Source organism: Solea senegalensis, linkage group LG5 (assembly GCF_019176455.1).
Source record: "Solea senegalensis isolate Sse05_10M linkage group LG5, IFAPA_SoseM_1, whole genome shotgun sequence".
Classification (NCBI taxonomy): domain Eukaryota; kingdom Metazoa; phylum Chordata; class Actinopteri; order Pleuronectiformes; family Soleidae; genus Solea; species Solea senegalensis.
In genome coordinates this window covers 21,322,978-21,345,108 of record NC_058025.1, presented here as the reverse complement: position 1 = coordinate 21,345,108, position 22,131 = coordinate 21,322,978, and the positions used below count along the sequence as shown (strand labels likewise).

Genomic DNA, 22,131 nt, shown 5'->3' with positions numbered 1-22,131 from the left:
ATGGGCCCAAATGTGCCGTCACTGCAGCGGTGCGGAGTCAGGACCAATGAGTGTAGATGATTCTGTAATGAGGGATTAAGTGGTGGATTATAGGCCTTTATTAAGATGTTTCTGATCCTCATTAGGCTGAATCTCATATCAGGGCATTGATTATCCTCTCGCTTGCTGGATTGGCTGTTCTCTGGAGGAAGAAAGAAGGAAAGAAAGAAAGAGGCATGTGACTTTAATATGCTCCTCTGTAACGTGTAGCAAAAATTGTATATACAGAATATTCATATTTTGTTGGAGCAATAGAGAAAAAATAAACAATGCTGCAGTAAATCCTTTGTAACTACAGATTTTATTTTTCATTTATAATTAGCACCATTCATCCCAAGGAGGACATTCATTGTTGTACCAGTTGTTTTTTTTATAATGGTTGTCAAAACCTCAAATGTTTGTTTCACAAAAGTCAGTTAGTCCAGCCAGTAAATGATATTCCACTGATAGAGTGATGATTTTGGCATTTTATAAAAAGCACCTATAACAACTAGTAGGATGCATCCACCAGGCACCATGGATATTTTAAAGCTACATTTCAGAACAATTAACACAAATAAAACTGAAGACTCCCACTGCACAACTCAGATCATGCATAAGTTGGCATTTATTACTGAAACACTGGTATAACAGCTAATGAATATGGTCTGATCTTACGTAACAAAACACAAAACTACAAGTTTTAATAGTGTCCAAATAACTCTAAATGAAGTCTTTATTGCTCCTCTGTAGCATGTAGCAAAAACAAAGACTATTACTACTACTTTTAAATTATCCCCTTACCTAACTCTTGTATCTTTTCAACAGAAAAGGATTTAATTATGCCTCTTAAATACGCTTTAATTGCATGGAATATAACTTATTTTGGATCCAGGATCCGTGCTGTGTGCTTACCTGCTCGGTTGTTGTGCTCTAAAGCACTGAGAGAAACATGCTGTCGATACAATCACTCAATCTCAGCTCTTCAAGTATTTATAAGACAGTGTCCAAGTTTACTGTGTGAGGCCGTAGACACAGTGGTTTGAATTCTACTCACATTCAGACTAAACTTCCTCCATGTCAGGGCAAGTGCATGAGTCTTATTTTTTGAAAAAAAAGCTTTGTGCAAAAAAATGCACACTGAAATCAACATTTCCGACGTTCATATTTCACACTTGTTTGTTAGTATTAAATGTTCATTCTTCTTCACAAGGGAGGGCGGTTATATTTGTGTTTATTTATTCTACCACCTGGCATATTTGAAGACCACAATGTCCAATATTTTGTAAGTTCCGGGTACCTATGGTTGAAGCACTGGTGCCTCACAACAAAAAGGTTCTTGGTTCAAATCTTAGTTCAACTGCAGCCTTTTAGCATGTTCTCCTGTGTGTGAGGGTTTCCTATAGGTTCTCCAGCAAGTGGAGACTCTAAACTAACCATAGGTGTGTGAAGTGTGATTGGCTGTTTGCTCTGCCTCTGACCGAGTGGCAGATGGGATTGGTTCCAGCTCCCCCTGCTGGAGTTAACGCATACGTGTTGTTTTTGTGTTTTTTTTTTTGCATAGGTGTATTTTTTTATTCTTTTGTTCAGAAGACTTTATTTTACCTTCTGGATTTTACAGCTACTTTTACAGGAACAACAAACACTTTTCTTGTTTCTTTTTCTTTTTCTATCTTAATTATGTCCTAATTTATTGAAGAGGATTAGAATGAATTGTATTACAGATTAAAGTAAAAATGCTGAGATCAAAGTCAGAATTTTGAGGGGAAAAAAGACTTCTGACTTTTCAGAATTCTAACTAATTTTTTAAAATTTTGTTTCCAAAAATAAATTCACATTCCCTAATCCTCTTTATCCAGTGTGGACAATTTGGTGACATATAGTGGTGATGATGCACATTGCAACCAACATGACTCTCCCAATGGATATTGTCACAGACATGATGTGGATGTAAAAGTATTTCTTGTTCTCTGTAGATTCTCTGTACTTCTCTCCTTTTTAAGAACAATCTAGATACTTTTATTGTCACTGCACACAAGTACAATGACATTTAGTTTGGAGCAAACCGGAGAAGCCATATTAAAGATAAAACACTATACACAAATCCTTGAGCTAAGCAAAACAAATATAAAAGTAATGGTATAAATAATGAAGTGCCTTAAGATAAATAGCAGTTGTTCACATTATGGATATAACTTATTGCACTTGTCCTCATGAATAAATACACAGTAAAATGTAACATTAATATTTAAAATAAACTTAGATTCAGCCCAACAGCAACTGATAACTGAAAACAATCCTGCACATGCATCAGTCAGGAGACTGGAGAAGCTGATCTGAGAAAATGTGGATGGGAAATGAACATTGAAAGAGAATGAAAGACACTGGCCATCTCTTAAATGTGAAGGAAAGACCATGAACACTCAGAATAGGTTATGACAGTTTTATTCAGTGCAAAGAGTCTAATACCAGGACTCGTTGATGCGCCTCATGCTCATGAACCTCATACCGCTCATGCCGAAGTTGGAGAAGTTCCTGTACTCGCCGGGCCTCATGTACATCATCCTGCCTCTGTAGTGGGGCTGCTCATACATGAGCCAGTGGCCGTCCATCACGTTGCAGGACATGCAGTTGGACATGCGGTAACGATCCATGACACTGTCACAGTCGTCCATCAGCTCATACATCTGGCCTCCATAGTTCTCCCTCTCGTAGATCCTCATCCTGTAGGATCCCCTGTGCTGTGGTGTGCAGGACATGAGAGAGGTTTACACTACAGCTAACCACACACGCCATCTACACCACATCTAGCCAGGTGTGAGGTCTTACCATGGGGATCATGCGGCAGGACTTGATCCAGTCGCTCATGCCCATCATGCTCATGTAGTCGGCGTACTCGCCCCTCTTCATGAAGTACTGGTTGCCCATGTAGTTAGAGCGGTCGTACACCATGAAGCAGCCTCTCTCCACCCTGCAGGAGTGGCACCTGCTCAGGTAGGAGGACATGTCGGGACAGTCACTCATGCACTCATAGGAACGACCCTGGAAGTTCCTGTCCTCGTAGAAGACGATCTGAGGGGACAGAGGGAGAGGCTTCGGTTAGAGATATATGCAGCATATGTGACATGATGAAGTTCAGTTATCAAGTGTTTTGGGGACGATTTTTTCAAATCCTGGTTAATGGTTGACAAATGTCAAAAAAATAGAATATAATACAATAGAATAGAATAGAATGGAATAGAATAGAATAGACCAATGCAAGGAAGTTTGAAGTGCTACTTGTGAAAAATGGAGAAACCAAATAGAGACACATCAATAAATGTGAGACAATCACAGATGGCAGTCTTCACCCCCATTCATTCAACAAGCCTCTGGCGGCCTCTGTTGGTCATATTGGTAAGTGCAAGTGCAAGTGTAGAAGCACAGTCAAAGAAACAAACAGACAGACAGACAGACACCCACAGAGCCACTAAAAAACAGTATTTCACCCCCTTTCCGTGGGTTTAAGTGATTGGCAAATTATAGACTGAAAAATCAGTGGTAGCTGTCAGTTATTGGATAGAATGTGTATTTGCGACAAAACAAACAAATAAAAGTTAATCGATGTGCACTGTATCTGTCCAATGGTAAATAAACCATAAATAAATAACACACGGAAGAACATTTGGATTTTCATCTTACATTTACTTACTTACTTACCACATGTGATCAGAATTAAAGAGTTGGCTATTTTCAGGAGCAACAATATCACAAATATGGAGTTGTATGACCTAATGATTCTCTGTGGGTACATCACTCTAAGCGACACATGTTTAACTGTCAAAATGTTGACATAAGTGACGTTCCTGCTCAACCAGAAATCCCCATTTTAAACGTTTTACGATTTGGTGACAGCAAGAACAAAGTAAACTCACCTTGCTCATCATGTTCATTCCACTGGAAGTCATTTTGCTGGACTCTGGGTGGCTGCTGTGGTTGCTCTTGCACAAAACTGTACTCTGCCTGGTTTAACCCTTCTCTTTTATACCTGCCCCACAGACCGGCCCCATTGTCTAAAACCCCCTGAGCCAGCAATGGTGCCATGGAAATGTGCAGAATATGTACCATTTCTGGTACAACACACGGGGGGGGAGGGGGGGGACAGAACTTGTGAAAGGGTTAACAATCAGCGAACGCAACTTGACATTGTTGTTTGACTGTGACATATGCTGTTTTGTCAGCAAAAACATGTTTTCTATTGTTTGATTTTTCCTGACATTTAGTCACAGATTTAAGCATGTTGTAATAAAGAGAGAGGAATGTTGTCTTTACTCTAAACATGACAAAAAGAATATTACACAGTACAGTATATGACAAATATACATATTTTCTAGAGCCAGTAGAGTCAGTGATTTTATGTTTGATTGCGTTCCATATGAAGAAAACAAAAGTCAGTCAGATGATGAGTTAAAAACATAAATAATGTTTCAGGTAATGCTGCTCACATGCCTTCATATGAATTATGTCTGTATTCTACTTCTGTCAATACAAATATGAATCCGTTAATCCAAACATCCTCGTTTCAACTCTTCAACTGTAGGTTTTTGGTGTAAAAATGGTGTAAAGATGTTTTCTTTAAGCCCGTCAGTAAATTAAAATTAAAAAAGCACAGATGATATTTTGGGTTCAACATGTGACCTTTCCTAATGGCTATTGTTTTTCAGCACAGATAATAACGAAGATATAGTGCAAAGCAAATGTCAATGGTTCATGAAAATGAAAATGAGTCATGCAAGCAAGTATCTCATGATTATAAACTCAGCATCTCATAATAATGAGATACTATTGCATTATTATGACTTAGAATCTCATTGTTATAACTTAGTATCACAATATCGTGACTTAGTATCTCATCATAATAATGACTCATTATTATAGAATCTCATTATTATGACTTAGTATCTCATAATTATGACTAGTATCTAATTATTATGCCTTAGTATTTCATTGTTGTGAATATATTATCATATTATACATATTATAATATTTTTTTTTCAAATGGCAGAAACGGGCTTCCATACGAGTTGAAAAGGTACTTCAGTAGTAGCCTGCAGCTCTACTTCTCAGCGCAGGATGGCGCTGTGACGCTTGATCGTGCTGAGAGTCACTCTGAGTCTCTCTTGTCTTAGTTACTAAATCTGTGTTGTCAAACGTTGCTAAGGAAGTCGAGATAGAATTAGCTTATGAAATAAGCCGCACCGGGAATAAACTGCAGTTCACAAGAGGTAATTCCATTCACTATGTTAACACGCTAACTACCACACAGGACAGCGACTTTCAACATCAGCCAAATAAACTGTACAAACGTCTGCTTCAAACGTAAGCTAAGCTAACCTGCGTACTGCTACGGTTTAGCTCATCCATAGCCTATAGAAACTATGTGTTTGTAGCTCATAAAGTTTATTTGCGTATATTTGTAATTTTACCTTTTGACAGATGACAGCAAAGCAATCGCAATATAATGCATATTTTCATGTACGTGTTTGGAAAACTGTGATTTTTTTTCCTTCTGTTTTGTTGCCTGGACAAGGTTAACATTATTTAGCCGCCGCTGCTAGTTTTCGTTGTACGCTAACCTACAAACCAATGCAGATATGTCTAACTGTCCTTAATTAAAGCTGCAGAGTGGCGATATCTGTGTAAAGCATACATTTAAACAGCCAATTAATAAGTTACAGATTCGCCTTTTTGTTACTATGGTTATAAATCAGTAAACAAAACTCAACGATGCCTCAGATTTAAAGCTTCTGATTCTTGAGTTATGTAGAACAAAATGTAACCACAACTTAAGCTGTCATTCATCTTCTAGTTTTCTTAAACACTTAAACATAATATTTTTAAGCAGAATTATGAATAAAGCAGTAATGACATTTATTATGTGGTTGAAACCCCCCCAGAAATGAACAGAAGACAACTATTTGTTTTCATGATACAGATTTCTCTCCAGAACTGACAGTCCCTGCTTTTTAATTGGAATATCATTCCTTCTTACTATATTTGTTATACACAAAAACACAAAAGAATGTACCTTGTAAAAAGAAAACAAAAACAGATTATGATTCTCAAGGCTGTACCTACAGTGTTCAACTCTTGAAATGCATTACCTGAGACCATGCAATGCATTTCAGGGTTAGCAGATTTGGTTTAAGGCATTTTACTGAATTCTTTTGTGCTCCACATCTTTAGGTGTGCGTTCCATTGCAATGAGTGACATCTATCCACCGGACCACAGCTGGTCTCAGACATGACAAGAGGATGACTGAGAATGGAGTGAATGGCAGCCTGGATCAGCACTGTGAAGCTCCTGACAAAGAGGATGCAGTTGTTAATGACAGCAACAGGCCACTCAAAGCCTCCTTAGTTGGTGTCAAACCCTGCAAAGAACATGACACTAAGATCACAGCTAAAAATGGTGAGGGAGATGTCATTCCATACAAACCTCGGCCACCTTTACTCCCCAGACAGTCAAAGTCCATCAGAAGTGGCTCTGTTGAGGAGATGGTGCGAAACAGGACACTGAGGAACAGCCAGGAGAGTTTGAGTGACCCGGTTGAGACTGGCTCCTCAACAGACTCACTTAAAGAAGAGCAAATGGTCGCAGCTCGTGATGGCATCGTCGTCAGTAGTGCTGCTACCATCACAAACCAGGACTCCAGTGTGAGACCGCTCTCTGCTGTTACAACAGGATCTCCAGTCTTCCAGGAGAGAGGAAACAGTCTGTCTCAGTATGAAATGAGCCACAGTCAGCATAACGACCCCAAAGACCTCGGGGTGAGGCCTGCCAAGTTGCGACTGTCCCCGGTGCAACCCTCAGGGCCACTGCCCACTCTGGAAAAGAACTTTGTATCAGCCACTTTAAGGGCTGCTAATAGGATTGACAGGGATTGTTTGGATTATGCTGTGCTGGCCAGAGAGAAGCTCGGGGAGAGACTGCACCGAAACCTGAGCGACAGCCGGCTTCTGGACAACATGGGGTCAGATAGTGCCTCTGTCAACTCCTTGAGGTCCACCTACAGTGTGCTTAGCCCCATCAGACCTCAGGATGTGAGGAACAGGTACAGTGGGCATAGCAGAACATGTAGATAATGAAGCTGGATTTTTTCCTAGGCTGGGTTTGAAGGATTTTTGTACAGTTTACTCAATCTGGTGTCATAAGGCTTTTAGTTAACAGTCTCTTTCAAAGGTGTCTAAGCTCCACAAGTGCTAACATAAAACAAGCCATACTTAGAAGTTCATCTATGTATGTTGTAAAATAATTATCTTGTAGTAATTTAGTTGCTTTTCTTTGTCAGTTGTGTGTCACTGTGAGCTCTAGTTTTAACCGCCTTATCTTTGGTCTAATCAAAAGAAAATGTGTCCAAAGAAAAGTACATGCACTCTTCAAATTAAGTTCAGCATTTTTCAAAAATCAAAAACAACAGTTTGTAATTTTTCTTATGAATGTGAACATCTCGAGAAGAAAATGTGAGTGTGATAGGGGATACTTGTTCAGCACTTTTTTTTGTTAAGTCATAATTTTGTAACATTGTCTGGCTTTTAGTTATTAAGTTTGTTGTGGGTTACATATGGCCAAAAATGTTACCATGACAAAATGAAAGTATCCAATCGTTATTTATAATAATCGGTAATCAAAGATTGATTTTTGTTTGTGAAGAAACCAGTTTATTGTGTTTTTAAACTTCTTTATGGACATAAGAAAACTTAATAAACAGAGAAACACTTAAAACACTTCATTCTGGCTGCCACTGAAAGTGCTTACTTGTTTTTTTACACACACTCTATATCTTCTAGGAGCTTTCTGGAGGGCAGCGTGATGGGAAGTGGTGCCCTGCTTGGAGCTGAGGAGCTTGACCGCTACTTCCCAGACAGGAGGTTGGGCATCTACATCACCACGTGGAACATGCAGGGAGAAAAGGTGCAAGGAGATCAAAACACTGTAGCAGCATCTCACATCGCTGGGAAACATGTGTAATCTAAAATCACTACCAGACAACCGGCTGAGCTCTAACCACGTTTCTGTCGTTTTCAGGGGCTGCCACTCAACTTAGATGACCTCCTCCTTCCAACAGACTCTGATATTGCACAAGACTTTTATATTATTGGGGTTCAGGAGGGTTGTCCTGACAGGTAAGTTATGCTTTTTTTTTAATTCTGGTGGATAATTCAGTTTTGTAAATGTGCTTACATTATCACTGTGTGTATGTGTGTGTGTGTGTGTGTGCAGGAGAGAGTGGGAGACACGTCTTCAGGAGACACTGGGACCTTATTACGTTATGCTGTATGCTGCATCACATGGCGTTTTGTATCTCACTGTATTTGTCAGAAGAGACCTCATCTGGTTCTGCTCAGGTCAGTCCCAATTCCACACAGGAAATAAACATCAGTTTATCTCGTGATTGATTAGTCTATGTACAGAAATAAGTAGCGACTCAGACATTTGGCTCAAAAATAAAACAAATATTGTACAGATAATATTAAGACCCTTGCTTGTGAGTTTTGAGATGAACTAAATAATCAAAAGAAATTAAAACACGATAATGGATAATAACCTAGTCCTTCAACAGTAACCCATGTGTATAATTACGTCATGATGCATCATTGTTGGCTTAAAGATCATTTTGATATAATAACAATGTTTCTCACACAGGTTTGTGAAACTGATTTGACTGAAGAAACCTTTGTTTTGTTGACTCACACAGAAGTGGAGCATGCTACAGTCACAACCAGAATCATCTCTCAGATCAAGACCAAAGGGGCCGTGGGAATCGCCTTTACCTTTTTTGGCACTTCCTTCCTCTTCATCACATCCCATTTTACCTGTGAGTAGAAATCTGTCCGTGTGAGTGAGGCTGCAGAGGCTAAAGCAGTGATTTCCCTTAAAAAGCATCAAGTGGCTGCAGCTGGAGCCCGATGAAAATTTGTGTTAAAGTTATGGAGCAACATAATTCATTTTTATGTGCAATAAGAAGCATTAATCAGCTATGACACTCACCATAAATGCTTTTAAATGTGTCCTCCCTGTGTTTCAAAGCGCTTCTTCGATTGTCTTTCCAGCTGGAGATGCCAAAGTTTACGAGAGAATCCTTGATTACAACAAAATCATTGAGGCTCTGGCTCTTCCAAAAGGCCTTCCGGACACCAACCCCTACCGCTCCACACCATGTAAGACCAAAATCTGAAATGATAGCATTTTCTTCAACACAGTGGCAAATAGAGGGTTAAAAACAGAAATCACTGTTTAATAAGGAAACAACCTGAAAGTGGCAGGACACTAAGCATTTAGCTGGAAGTTTTTGGTAGAACATGTGAAGGGTATCTTAACAATCTAACTTAAAATTTAAACTTTAACTGGATCCATGACAGTTCACAAATTATATCCAAAATTCTGCTTTAATTTTTTAACTGAGAAAATGCTGATCCAGAGTTATTTGCTCTGCTTTTCCCCTGAAATATTTTTAGCTTGAGTAATCTTTATTTTCTGTGTCCATGACCATCGCTTTCTGTCTTTGTCCCGGCTTTGGTCTGGTTTTTAAGTTCAAAATAAAAGTTCCATGTCATTCCTACTGTATACAAGCACTTGTCCTATGTGCGCTCGTACTCAGCTCAGATTAAAGCTGCGATGTTGATAAGAATATAATCTTTTATTTGTGATTGTAGCTGACGTCACCACAAGATTTGACCAGGTCTTCTGGTTTGGAGATTTTAACTTCCGGCTGAGTAAGGACCGCAGTGACGTGGAGGCCATCATGAGTCACACAGAGGGTGGAGACATGGGCTCACTGCTGGAGCATGATCAGCTCTCCAAGGAGATGAAGGACGGTATGCTCACACCTGAGGAGTGAAAGCATGTAGAGAAGCTTGTTGCATTTGATTAACTCTGAGAACGTGCATCTGTTTCTCCAGGCGCAGTCTTCAAAGGATTCCAAGAGGCGTCGATACATTTCAACCCAACGTACAAATTTGACATCGGCTGCGACATCTACGACACAACCTCCAAACAGAGGACACCTTCATACACAGTAAGAAGAAAAGTGCCGAATGTCTCTGTCACACATGAACGTGTTCAGCTGCTCCAACTGGATCTGTGTTTGTGTTCACAGGACAGGATCCTGTTCAGGAACAGACAGGCCGATGACATTAAAGTGGTCAAGTACACCAGCTGCTCCAACATCAAGACCTCAGACCATCGGCCCGTCATCGGTGTCTTCCAGGTCAAACTGCGGCCAGGCAGAGACAAGTGAGTCACACACGGTGTTTCGTTTTTCATTACATGATGTGACACAAACATTCATGTACACTCAATGATGACCTGGTGAGAGATAAAGCAGTAGAAGAAGAGCAGTCTACTCTAAAGCAGTAGAAGATGAATGGATGGATTACTGTGACCTCACAACACATGATTTTAAGAACAAATATTAGCACAAATATTCACCCACACAGTTGTGGACTGGCCAAAACATGTTCTTGGAATAGTATGTAACCATTAGTAAAATAAATCAGTCACTATTAGTGTTAATATTGTTGCCGTGGCTGCAAATACATTTCACTATGAGCGCTGACTAGTGTAAATAAAATACTGAAACTACTGCAGATCAGAGGACTTCAACTGAGGAGACAGCCTCTAATCTGTCCTGAGGACCGATCACATTCATGCAGTTCAGGAATGTGGACAGACGCGTCCTCAAACCACCTCAGGATGTGGTTTTTGTTATTGATCTGAGGGTGGATTCAGGATCGATGAGGAGTGTTCAGGACAGATTAATACCAGGTCTGAGTGGAGTCTAAGATTTCTATCTTCTGCCCTCCTTAACTTGATAACTTTAAATTGTTTGGAGCTACTGCACAAAAACATCATATTTAATATTTGCTGTTCTGTATTTGCCCATGTGTGTGTCAGTATTCCTCTGGGTGCGGGACAGTTTGACCGAGGCGTGTACTTAGAGGGCATCAGAAGAAGGATCACCAGAGAGCTGAAGAGGAGGGAAGCCATGAAGAACCACAGTAGCAGCACCGTCTGCTCCATCTCTTAAAGTGAACTCTGATCCAGAACAGACCAGACCAGACCAGGCTGGACTGGTTCACACTGTTCCACAAACAGGGAGGTGGAAAAATGACCAAAAGGAAAACCAGCAGTGACTTCCCAGCACCCATTGTTGGTTGTGATGACTGAACTACGTTGTTCCCTGCTGGTCAAGCAGCTGACTGCACTTGAGGTCAGGGACCTTAAGGTCAGAGAGACACAGCAGCAGTCTGACCTTTCTATATTCAGCTGTCTGAAACAGACGGGGACAGAGTGAGGGGGCGGGGCTCGCTGTTGCGGCTTAATCGTCAGTCACATGATGCAATGTACACTGATGTAACCCTGCAGGCTGAGTGTCTATTTTAATTTTGCTATTAATATTATAATATATAGATATTGTAATAGCATCACAAAACACAGTGTTAGATTATTTATTTCTGAATGGTACATCTTTGTTCAAAGGCCTTGTGATTTGTTTTCATTACAGAGCACATCACATGAAACGGCAGCAAACATTTAGGTGCACTTTAGGTCATTTAGGTCATTTAAACTGTCCTTAAAGGAGACTTAGACAGAAAAGCAGTTTTCAGACAAGAACTATGGAACACAAAAATACCTGCTCTCAGTTTTGTGGACGTCCGTGTTGACATATGAAGACTGTCTCAGTCACACACTGTCCCAGACGAGGAGTGGTGCCTGGGTCAGGACGCTGACTCGCTGTGAGCTTTTCCAGAAATGTTCCCACTGTATTCCAACATGGACGCACACTGGCACCTGCCTGTGATGTGTCCAAATGTGATTCCCCAAAAGCCCAACCTGAATCCAACACACTTATACTTATACTTAACTTATACAGATAAATAAAATGCAAGTTTCACTGGCTAAGTGATGGAAACTCTCCAGAGAGAATTTGTCTTGTCACTAGGCCCATGAGACAGTATGCACATTTCATATTCTGAACAAGAAACTGCTTTAAAAGAAACAAGAACCATAAATCAGATTATTATAAATCATTAAGTCCTTGAATGACTAGAAATCCGACATATTTGTTTATTATTTTCAAAGAAATCATAATGTTGGCCAGTTAGACAGAATTTTTAAGTCACTCCATTCACATTTGAAACTCACCATGATCAATTTATGAGTGGGGCTTTTTTTTTATCATAATGGTTGATTCACTCCAGATTATTTCTGGAAAATGTTCACACTTTGCATGTTTGGAAGCAGCTTCAGATTGAGAATCGAAGCAGGTGTTACATAAAGTCAAATTTCAGGGACAGTTTATATCGAGGAACTAAACTTTTCTGTCATTAAATGTCCTCTCATTAGGCCAAGTGATCCTCTGCAGCTAATCTTAATTTATTGCCTTACCGCTCATCTATCCTGCTGCTGTGTAAACTCATAAACATTAGACTGTATCCATGTACTGTATATGTTACATACCATATTAATGAAGCTGCATTTCCAGCATCAAGAGCAGTAATGCTCCACATTAAGTGCCTGTGGGTCTTGTCATTTCCTCAAGACCTTCTACCTTTATTTTTTTATGTTAACCTGTAATCTTACAGCCTTTAATAAACATTTTTTGTCGAGAGAATTTTTACTTCTTTGCTATTTTTTTTTTTTTTACACACAGTAAACAGCTTTAAAATGTGTTTTATTTACCAGATGTTAACAGAGGTCACATTTAATATATTCACTTTGGACAGAAGCCACTGATATAATGGTAATAATAATATTTGTCATTTTCCCTGGCAGTTGTAAAAAAAAGATGTTGTAAAAAAAAGATGTTGAAAAAAAAAGATTGTTATCTTTGTTGGTTTCAGGATCATAATATTAATATCAATGTTTGTTAAAAGCTACTGATGTACCATCAGGTAAGGAAGAGAATATGTCATTATCATAATGTGCTATCAAAATGAACAAGCATCTTTTTAATATATTTAAATGACAGCTTTTATACTTAATCATCAGCATGTTAAAACACAAGACAATGCTTAATGTCAATAACTATTATGCGACTAAAAATAAGACCGAGGATCAGAGCACCAGCCCACATCTCACCTTACTTTGTGCCAGATTGTTAATAACTTTTCAGATTCAAACTAGGCCTGTAAATGATCTCCTTAAAGTTTATTGGAATTTACAATGGTAACAACACACACGCACGCACAAACACACACAAATGCAGACAGAATCAGGTTTCAGTCTCTCCAGGAGACGTTTGTGACTAAAACCATGTTTTCAGTCTCAAGCACAAACTGGCTTCACTTGTAAAGTTGGCCATACATATTTCTTTATAATTATTTAATTAAGCAGTACTGTGTATTGTTTGTCTTGAGTCAGTAAAGGCAGATTATCAAGTGCTGTTGTATAAATAGTTGAGTATTTCAAAGTTGCTTTTTTACATTTGCTCTGGATGAAAAGAAAGTGTGAGGTTTGAAACTGAAGGAGCTGAAGGTTTGAAAACTGAAAGGCTCAATGAAAAGTACCAGCGTTATGACCTCATCTCTGCTTGTGTATTTCACTGTGTAAAAACAAAACGTGGTGGCTTGGGGTGAAACATCCTTTTAAAACCCATCTCCTGCAAGACATCAGTAAATATTGACATATGGCTTTCTGGCCACCAACAGTCAATACATATACTCCAACCGTATATGCTTTTGAGAGTTTTTTTTTTTTAATTCCCGTGTCAGGGATGTTGCATCCTCCCTGACTGAGCTGTGTCCAGCTGCATGATGGGAGGGAACATAAGGGTAATCTTCTATCTTTCAGTTCATGTGGGCCGAGTGGCCGTGGTGGGCGTGGCTCTATCGGAACAGACGATACATGCGGGGCAGACGTCCGTCCTTGCTGGACAGTGCGGCCTGGATGTGCTCGTATGACGGCAGCTCCGTCAGGTCTCCCAGAGCCGCGACTGAAGGCTTACTGCGCAGCATCTTCGTGGTCACTCTTTTAATATCGCTGGCTGTCACGTTGCCTGGAAATTATACAAAATCAATTAACCCTTTGACAACTAAGCCTCAAAATGTCTGTCTAGCCTTTTTTGTTGTTGCTTATTTGAACCATAAAAGAGCCAGAAAATGTCCTGTGAGTAAGTGCTTTTGCCCATTTTCCAGAATAACTTTCAATATCTGGCAGTAACTTACACTTTACTGCATGTTAAAAATAGTGTCTCAAGTTTTATTGAGAGAAAACACTAGTTGTATATGAACACAACAGTGTTAAACATATTTAAAATAACATTTGAGTATTTGTCTCAATGCCCAAAAACAGGCCAAACATTGGAAACTATGAAAAGGTGTTTTTTCCAACTCTCTCCTTTCTGGTGACAAAGACGGCGGGAGTTAAATTACCATAATAATAACCACATTTTGGCTTTGACATGCAACTTCTCAGGTTTCAGAAACTTTTTCCGTTAGCACAAACATGTCGACTGCGATACACTCTGTGTTACAGGGTTAAACTTTATTTATACGGCACTTAATTAATTAATAATCAAGGGCTATTCAAAGTCTAAATGTAACAGAAAAGATGATTGACTAAAACCATGGATGTAAAATTGAATTAATGATTTATTCAGATTTAGAAATGATTTGCGTTTCTGATACTACTAATGATAAAAGACAACAATAAGATAAAATATACAAAGGTGAAATAAATAATGATCAGTACTTAAAATCTCCAAGAGTGAAATGATTAAAAAACAGAAATTATAATTATAATTAAAAAGCACAAATCAAAACCACTTATTGATTTCTTCATAATTTGAGGACATTTTTACAAGTCACTATATATATTTTTTTTTTATTCAATACTCACTTATTAGGTCACAGAGTTCATGTGGCAGCTTTCTCTTTCCTGTGGAGAGAACCTGGCGACCGACATCCTCAAAAATAACCGGCCGTGACTCCAGGTTCATCATCAGCATGGACTTGAGCTGAGTCTTGGCTCTCTCCAGCTCCATCTGAACAGAGAGGTGAAAAGATAAAATGCTTGTTAGATCGTGTAAGAATAACTAACATGTCTGTGAATCTGTGATGACCGCGTTACCTCTCCTGCGTTTCCAGCCATCTGGATGAATTCTCTGGTTATTATTTCCACCATTTCTCGCACCTGGAGAGAAAATGCAAGAATTCAAATGTGATCATCGGCAAAGACTAAACCAACTGAATTACCAGACCATTAAAGTAAGAATATTCCCTCATACATCACATGAAATGAAGAAAAACTAAATAAATATCAAAAATGTCTCTGAAATAGAGAGATATCTGACATGGTTCAACTTTCTTCTGTAAATATGTAACAGGCTGAAAGTTATTCATTACTAAAGCTGCAAAAGCACAATAAGGTAATCTGACAGTTAAATACCCATTTCAGCTTCAAATAATGTATAAAAGTATAATGGAAAGCCATTATAGACTGGAATTATTTATCATTGCAGTGTAGCACATTTTATTTCACACCCAAAATGTTGAAAAAATGTTGGCTGCACTTTTTCTCTGCCGTATACAATGCAAGGGCAACAGTGTTCCCAGACAACTTTACTTATTGAGGGCTATTGGTAAGTGAGGAGGATTAATATAAGTTACATGTAACAGACCTGAGCTTTAAGAGGACAAAAAAGGTGTATGCATAAACCAATGAAAACTGAAAAATCAGAACAGAAACTACATCTAATGTTTCAAAACCTGAAGATGCCCTAGCGTTGCACCAACCTGTCTGGGATCAGCACTAGCGTGGATACACAACAGGCCGCTGTCCTCGTAGCTATGATGGTAGGAGGTGGCGTTGTACATCCAGTGATGCCTGCACCAAACACGGAAAGCTAAATTAGTGACAACCGATACATCCTGTTGTTTGGAGTTGAATTAATGAAGCAGAGTCTGAACTGTGAAGTGAAGCCAAACAGTGGAGCTTCAGCTGTTCACCTGTTGAGCACGTTCAGGTACAGACGGGTGAACATGCCTTTACCAGGTCCTCCTGCTGAAAAGGAGCCTCCTCCACCCATCATCATGTTGAGCACAGCAAATGGGATGAAGTCATTCTCCTATTACAAAGAAAAAACTTTATTTTTTAATTTTTGGACTTTGAAGCTTACACAAATCACACAACTGATAGAATCCAGGCACCACAAACACACACCAGGAAGGAGCAGGTCTCCAGGCCGATCATGATGTGGGTGAGCTCTGGGATCGGGGTGGGGCCAAGGCTCACGTCTGACATGTCCTTCTCCATCTGTCAGATTAAAAGACAAAGCCATTATCTCACAAAATCAACTACAGCAGAATTCATGTCATTTCCTTATGACAGTGAAATTTCCCTCAATGTAAACATTCAGATATTTCTTTCTAAAAAAAAATAATACAGTAGTTACTGTTCAGCGACTGTTGTGTCACATCTAATGTTTTTCAGGAAACTGATTTGTCAAATAGAAAATTAAGGAAAACTTCATATGAAGGTGGCAATATTATAATATTAAGATATACTAATATTTTAGACTATCTAATAATAGAAGACAATGTTAAAACAATGCAGTTGGTGATTGACCTAGCTCTCCTTTGCTTTGCAAAGCTTTCGAGTGCTTGCTGTTTAGCTGTCAGATCTGTTAAGGCTCAGTCTGCTGTTTCAAGTGAAAAACACAGTTAGTGACTACAGTAACTGATGATTTAGGGTTAGTGGAGCATTTATCAACCAAAAAGCCACATACTTTCCCCAGGAGATTTAAAGCAGGTGAACACTGGGCTTATATTCATCAAACTTTGATTTTAACTTTGCTAATTAACTAGTGGGTGATGCATTAAAAGTAATGTGTCAATTTCCTGTTCAAACCGGTGACCAAAAAACATGTGTACATGTTTAAGTAAAAAAAAAAAATAATTGTATTATTGTGTTTCCCCCCCATGATTCTTTTTGTTGTGAAGCTAGAATTCCTTTAAAACTGAAACTCTTTTCCAGATAAACATCAGCTGAGGAAAACATTCAGGCCCAAACATGTAACAAAGTGATGTGGCTCAGTGGTTAAGACCGGTACCCTGTGTGCAAAAGACATCATGGTCACAAGTTCAACTCCACCCCTGGCTAATTGTACTCAAATTCCCTTGTACGTCGCTTTGGAGAAAAGCGTCTGCTAAATGACTAATGTGATGTGATGTGATGTAATGTAATGTAATAAACCCGATGAATTACCTTGACAATGCCACCTGTGTACTGAGCTACAGACAGGTCCACTCTGGACACGGTGCTCGTTCCCCACACTGGCTTCACATCCAGCAGGTATTTCCTGGCACACTCCACCAGCTGCTCGTGCTCAATGCCCACTCCAGCCAGCACCATGCGCTCAGGACAGTAGTAGGTACGCAGGTAGTTTTGCAGTACTTCTTTGTTAATCTTGTCTACGTTACCCACAGGACAAAAGCGTGGCAGTCCGACTGTGTTGTCTCTATAGGCAGCCTGGAAACGAACAATCAACGGTCACACACTGGTTCAAAAATAAAAAGCATGCTAAGAAGCTAATTCAAAAATCTAATTTGACACAATGGTTTGAAATCCTGGTGTGGATTTACATTTTACCATTATACATGGCTATGTATGTGGTTTACTGATAATAGCTTAGACAACTGCATCCATGTTTTGTCAAATGCACACAACAAAGTTGTCCTCAGGGAGACATAAAGGCATATCTTGTCTAATCAATTAAAAACAGATATTAGATATTTTTTGATAGCTATTTAATCACCCAATTAACTGCTTTGATCAGTATAACTTGTTAACTGGTTACAACTGAAATGTGTTACACTATGTTACCTGGTTAAGGAATGATGTCAGCTTGTGTTGGTGTGTCTAAATCACATTTAACTCACAGCGTGGATCATCTCGGTAAGTAAAGGTTCTGGGTCCGGCCTCATGTTTAGGTCCTCCAGCTCAAAGCGTACCACCATTTTGGTCATCTCAATCTCGTCATCTGTGTGAAAAATAGCTTATCATGAAGACTACAGAGGAGTCTCCATGTTCACACACATTTCTCAATCTCTCATCTGTCATTTCATGGAGGAATTACATGACTCACCCAGCAGACGAGGCTGTAGTACAGCATCAGAGAGAAGGCTGACCACTGTGTCCAGACCCTTCACTTCAGCAGACACTGCATACATGGTGGTATCTCTACATAGTAAAACACAATAAAAAAAAAAAAATAGGTTCTACTTAGATGGTCATGGAATTTCATGGACTTTCAAACACTGACATAAGTGAAAGAACTCATACCTTGAGGTTTGACAGTCACAAATTCCTCCATGCTTTTCTAGTGTCAGCAGGATTTCATCTTTACTCCCGTACTGAGCTGTGGACTTCAAAAAACAACAACAATTGACCATGATACGTACAAATTGGTTCAATACAATTCAAGGCCCTGCACTCAATATGAACGAATATAAGCTACATGAATATCAACTAAAAACTAAAATATGATTTTACAAGTTTAATTCTTAACTTTGACTTCCTTTAAATCAAAAATATATCTTTCAACGCAGTGACTCTCAAGTTGTTGCAACTACATTACTGCCAACAGTTTTTGTTGGGAAAACAACATTGCCAGGTGGATAACTGCAAGCTGTTCTCTGTTGTTATGCAATACTTCTACTGCATCAAGATACTTCCTAAGGACATTTATGGCGCATTTCCACCGGCTCTACTCGCCTCGCCACAGCACAGTTTATGTAGCGTTTCCACTAGCCTAGTACCTGGTACCAGGTACTATTTTTAGTACCTGCTCAGACGAGGTTCCAAGCGTGCTTAAAGGGGACATATTATGCAAAATCAACTTTTTAACCATTTTAATACTGATATTTGGGACTCTGGGGGCCCTACCAGTCGCCAAAGTGTGGAAAAACAATACTCAGTCATGTTTTCGTGGTTCCGCTTAGTGTAAGTATAGGCGATAAAACGCTCGATGTTGAATTCCCTGCGCTTATGACGTCAGCATGCGCATTTCACCGCGAATGTTACCGCCCCACCAGTACGTTTACTTCGCAAGCTCCACCTTAGCTCCACCTTGTCCCTGCGAGAGTGCAGGCGAGGGAGGAAGAGCGGTATTATGTCAACGCAGAGGGACAAGTGTGCTGTTGGTGGCTGCACAGTGGAGCACAGTGTTTTACAGAGGATTTTATATATGAAGCTAATGTGCCGGATAAAGTCAGCAAACGTGTGTTCGCACCACTTCGCATCAGTGTTTGCCTGTGTCTCATTTGCATATAAAGGGACCATGCACAAAAACCGAGCGTTCTGAAAGGGGCGGGTTTAGCAGGGTTATTGAACTACTATGATTCTTCATCCTTATGGTATTTTGACCAAAGCATGTCACTGACATGTTCATTAGGACACCAGGGAACTATTTTAATGGGGGAAATAGGGTATAATATGTCCCCTTTAAAAGTAGGTACTATGCGATGATTGGTCAGACTGCCGGCCGCTGAGTCCCGTCACAGGACGAGACCTCCCACATACAAATCAAGCCAAACAGTGCCAAACTGTAGATCACTTAAAACTGCTTAACAATCCTAACAACATGGGTTAATCTCCAACAACTACAGAAGTGTGGTGTGAAGACACTAGTGTGTGCGTGTGTCGCGTATAAAACGAAGTCACCGCAGTTTCACTGAGCTGTGCAGTGATGACTTTTGTAGTGGAGATGCAACCTAATCGTGCCGTGCCGAGGCGAGTAAAGCCAGTGGAAATGCGCCATTAGAAATAATCCAAACAACAAATAACAGAGTTCACACCTAACTGTAAACTGACTGTAAGCAGTGACAGTAAGCTTAAATTGGACAATAAAATTTAACTGCAAAGTGAACACATGAGCTTCTTTAAGTCTCAAAAGGTAAGATACTTACAGAAAAGGCTAGTTTCTCTAAGAAATGAGCGATTCCACTTGGATATTTAGCTTCATATCTGGATCCAGAATTTACTAAAACTACAAAGGAAAGAAAGAAGACATTCACATTTAAATCACTTCAGCTTGATTGTGAACAAAAGAATGGATATAAACATAATTTGCATGTCACTCCTGCAACTTACTTCCAACTGTACAGAATTGACCAAACTTGTTTTGTGAGGCAACTTTGAGGCCATTTTCTAGAGTAGTTATCCTGGTCTCATATTTTTCATGACCGTCTGCAGACGCAAACGCTGGTTTGGGGATGCCAGGCAGCGGCGTGGAGAGGGAGATGTTCGGGTATCTGCTGCCACTGCTGTACTTCCTGTCACCTGTGATCCCAAACCTTCTGGAAAAACAAAGCAATAGTTTAAAACGTCAGGTAGATGTGGAAACAGAAACTAGCCTCAGCGTTTATTGTTTTCATTTACTTATAATATATATATGTAATAGAAGAACTTAAAAAGCCTTTATTCTAATGGCCATATAATTTTAAAAATAAGTGTTTACTCTAATAAAAAGGGTTGTTTTCTCTGTTCAGTCTCTGATTAGTCCACACATTAATGAAATCATAATTAAAACACACATACAACCAAGCACTTTTACAACTATAGGAATATGACGCCAAATACATATTTCCATCTGATGCAACCTTCAAATGATATCTATTTAGCTGCAAGTCGATGTTTTGGGAGGTTGTTTTTTTTAGAGCATGTGTACTTCTTATTTGTTTATTTAAACTTCTTATTTACAACACTGTAATGCATTTGAACATTTAGATAAACAGAAATATAAAGAACACTACAACAGACAATTAGGTACAAAAACAGTGAAGCACGTTGGTTAGGTCATTCTTTATTCTTCCTTTATTAATGCATAAAGGTCTCTGGCAAATTTAGATTTCATTAATTTCAGGGACTTTACATAGATTTTGATCTCGGTGGGGTCTTTATACATTTTGTCTTGTGGATGAAAGATTTGTCTAAAATAAGCAAAACATTAATCATTAGGTCCAATTTCGTGTTCACTATTATTACAGCAAAAAATGTACATCATTATAATTTATAGTAGTAACAACCCTTTATTTTCTATTTGACCATTCTATAAAGTGTTTACATAACGATTGACTATGAGAAGATGAAACGTTAATGACTGACTAAAAGTGATGAGGCAACATTAGCTCAGACTGTTAGCGCCATGCTAACTGCGTGAGCTAACGTCGCGTGCTAAGAACTTAGAGACTTTACAGGAAAGAGCCGAATGTGACAGCAGATTTTCCGCGTTTCTGCAAAACAAGTAGTTAAAACGTTACCTGTGAACACGACCCCAGCGTAAACACAAGCTCCTACAGCTCGACATGTGAGTCGCCATCTTCGAGCTTCTGTGACCGGAAATCAACCCGGAACATGATGACAGTCTCCATAAGCACTTCCGCCGAGGCCACAAACTAATAACGCAATACCGATGCATTATATACATTATGATATACATTATGATATACATTAACTATTATTTTTTTTACCATAGTAATGACAGCCGTCCATCTACAGTTTTTAATTTAATTGGAATTATTTCACAGATTCTACCAACATGACAGCAGCCTTCTTAATTAAAAAAAGTAACTTTATTTTTAGGTTATTTTGTTTTATTTTATTGTATTTAAGCTTAGTGTCGTTTAGTTAAGACACAATACACACTACAAACTTTTTTCCTTTTTCCATACAAAGGCCAAGAATGATGATTATAAATGAAAACTCTCACATACAAAAGCTAGGAAGTCACTGAGGTGAAGAAACCTTTGAATGTTTGAACCTCATGTAACTTTTGTGTTCAATGACCTGTCTTTAACATTGTGGGACTTATATAATTAAGAAGAAATATAAGATTGGAACTAGTATTGGAAGATGGTGATTACTGGAGAAAATAAATTAGATAATGTCTTGATAGGTTTGTTGTATCTACTTGTTTGTGTTTCAGTTTGTTTCCACTGGAGGTTAAAGAGGTTAAAGGTCTTTTCTCTATTGTTGGGTTTTGTGATTTGCCATTTGTCATTTTGAATTGCATTACAGTTCACAATAATTAGAGTTGATTAGATGTGATATTTTACTTACAAATTGCAAAA

The 22,131-nt window shown here is 39.0% G+C and overlaps 3 protein-coding genes across 4 annotated transcripts; 1 reads left to right on the top strand and 2 right to left on the bottom strand.

The window, feature by feature from the left end:
- Nucleotides 1-2,447: 2,447 nt before the first annotated feature.
- LOC122769356 (gamma-crystallin M2-like) lies at nucleotides 2,448-4,022 on the bottom strand. The gene is made up of 3 exons (XM_044025832.1): nucleotides 3,933-4,022; nucleotides 2,848-3,090; nucleotides 2,448-2,759 (listed from the first exon to the last, which is right to left on the bottom strand). Exons 1-3 carry the CDS (start codon nucleotides 3,963-3,965, stop codon nucleotides 2,481-2,483), a joined length of 555 nt encoding a protein of 184 aa, XP_043881767.1. The 5' UTR covers nucleotides 3,966-4,022; the 3' UTR covers nucleotides 2,448-2,480.
- A 2,290-nt stretch (nucleotides 4,023-6,312) lies between these two features.
- inpp5e (inositol polyphosphate-5-phosphatase E) lies at nucleotides 6,313-12,683 on the top strand. Its single transcript, XM_044025829.1, has 10 exons — nucleotides 6,313-7,112; nucleotides 7,849-7,972; nucleotides 8,087-8,184; nucleotides 8,282-8,406; nucleotides 8,757-8,876; nucleotides 9,112-9,219; nucleotides 9,715-9,876; nucleotides 9,961-10,076; nucleotides 10,158-10,294; nucleotides 10,955-12,683. Exons 1-10 carry the CDS (start codon nucleotides 6,313-6,315, stop codon nucleotides 11,085-11,087), a joined length of 1,923 nt encoding a protein of 640 aa, XP_043881764.1. The 3' UTR covers nucleotides 11,088-12,683.
- A 508-nt stretch (nucleotides 12,684-13,191) lies between these two features.
- On the bottom strand, nucleotides 13,192-21,412 carry pmpca (peptidase, mitochondrial processing subunit alpha). 2 transcript variants are annotated; one of them, XM_044025830.1, is made up of 13 exons: nucleotides 21,322-21,412; nucleotides 20,153-20,358; nucleotides 19,969-20,048; nucleotides 18,344-18,426; nucleotides 18,147-18,241; nucleotides 17,941-18,041; nucleotides 17,267-17,530; nucleotides 16,223-16,315; nucleotides 16,009-16,127; nucleotides 15,796-15,886; nucleotides 15,131-15,193; nucleotides 14,900-15,044; nucleotides 13,192-14,057 (listed from the first exon to the last, which is right to left on the bottom strand). In XM_044025830.1, exons 1-13 carry the CDS (start codon nucleotides 21,378-21,380, stop codon nucleotides 13,888-13,890), a joined length of 1,569 nt encoding a protein of 522 aa, XP_043881765.1. In that variant the 5' UTR covers nucleotides 21,381-21,412; the 3' UTR covers nucleotides 13,192-13,887. The 2 variants fall into 2 exon arrangements, with proteins under 2 accessions (XP_043881765.1, XP_043881766.1); XM_044025831.1 differs by having other exon boundaries at nucleotides 20,153-20,355.
- Between the last annotated feature and the right edge of the window lie 719 nt (nucleotides 21,413-22,131).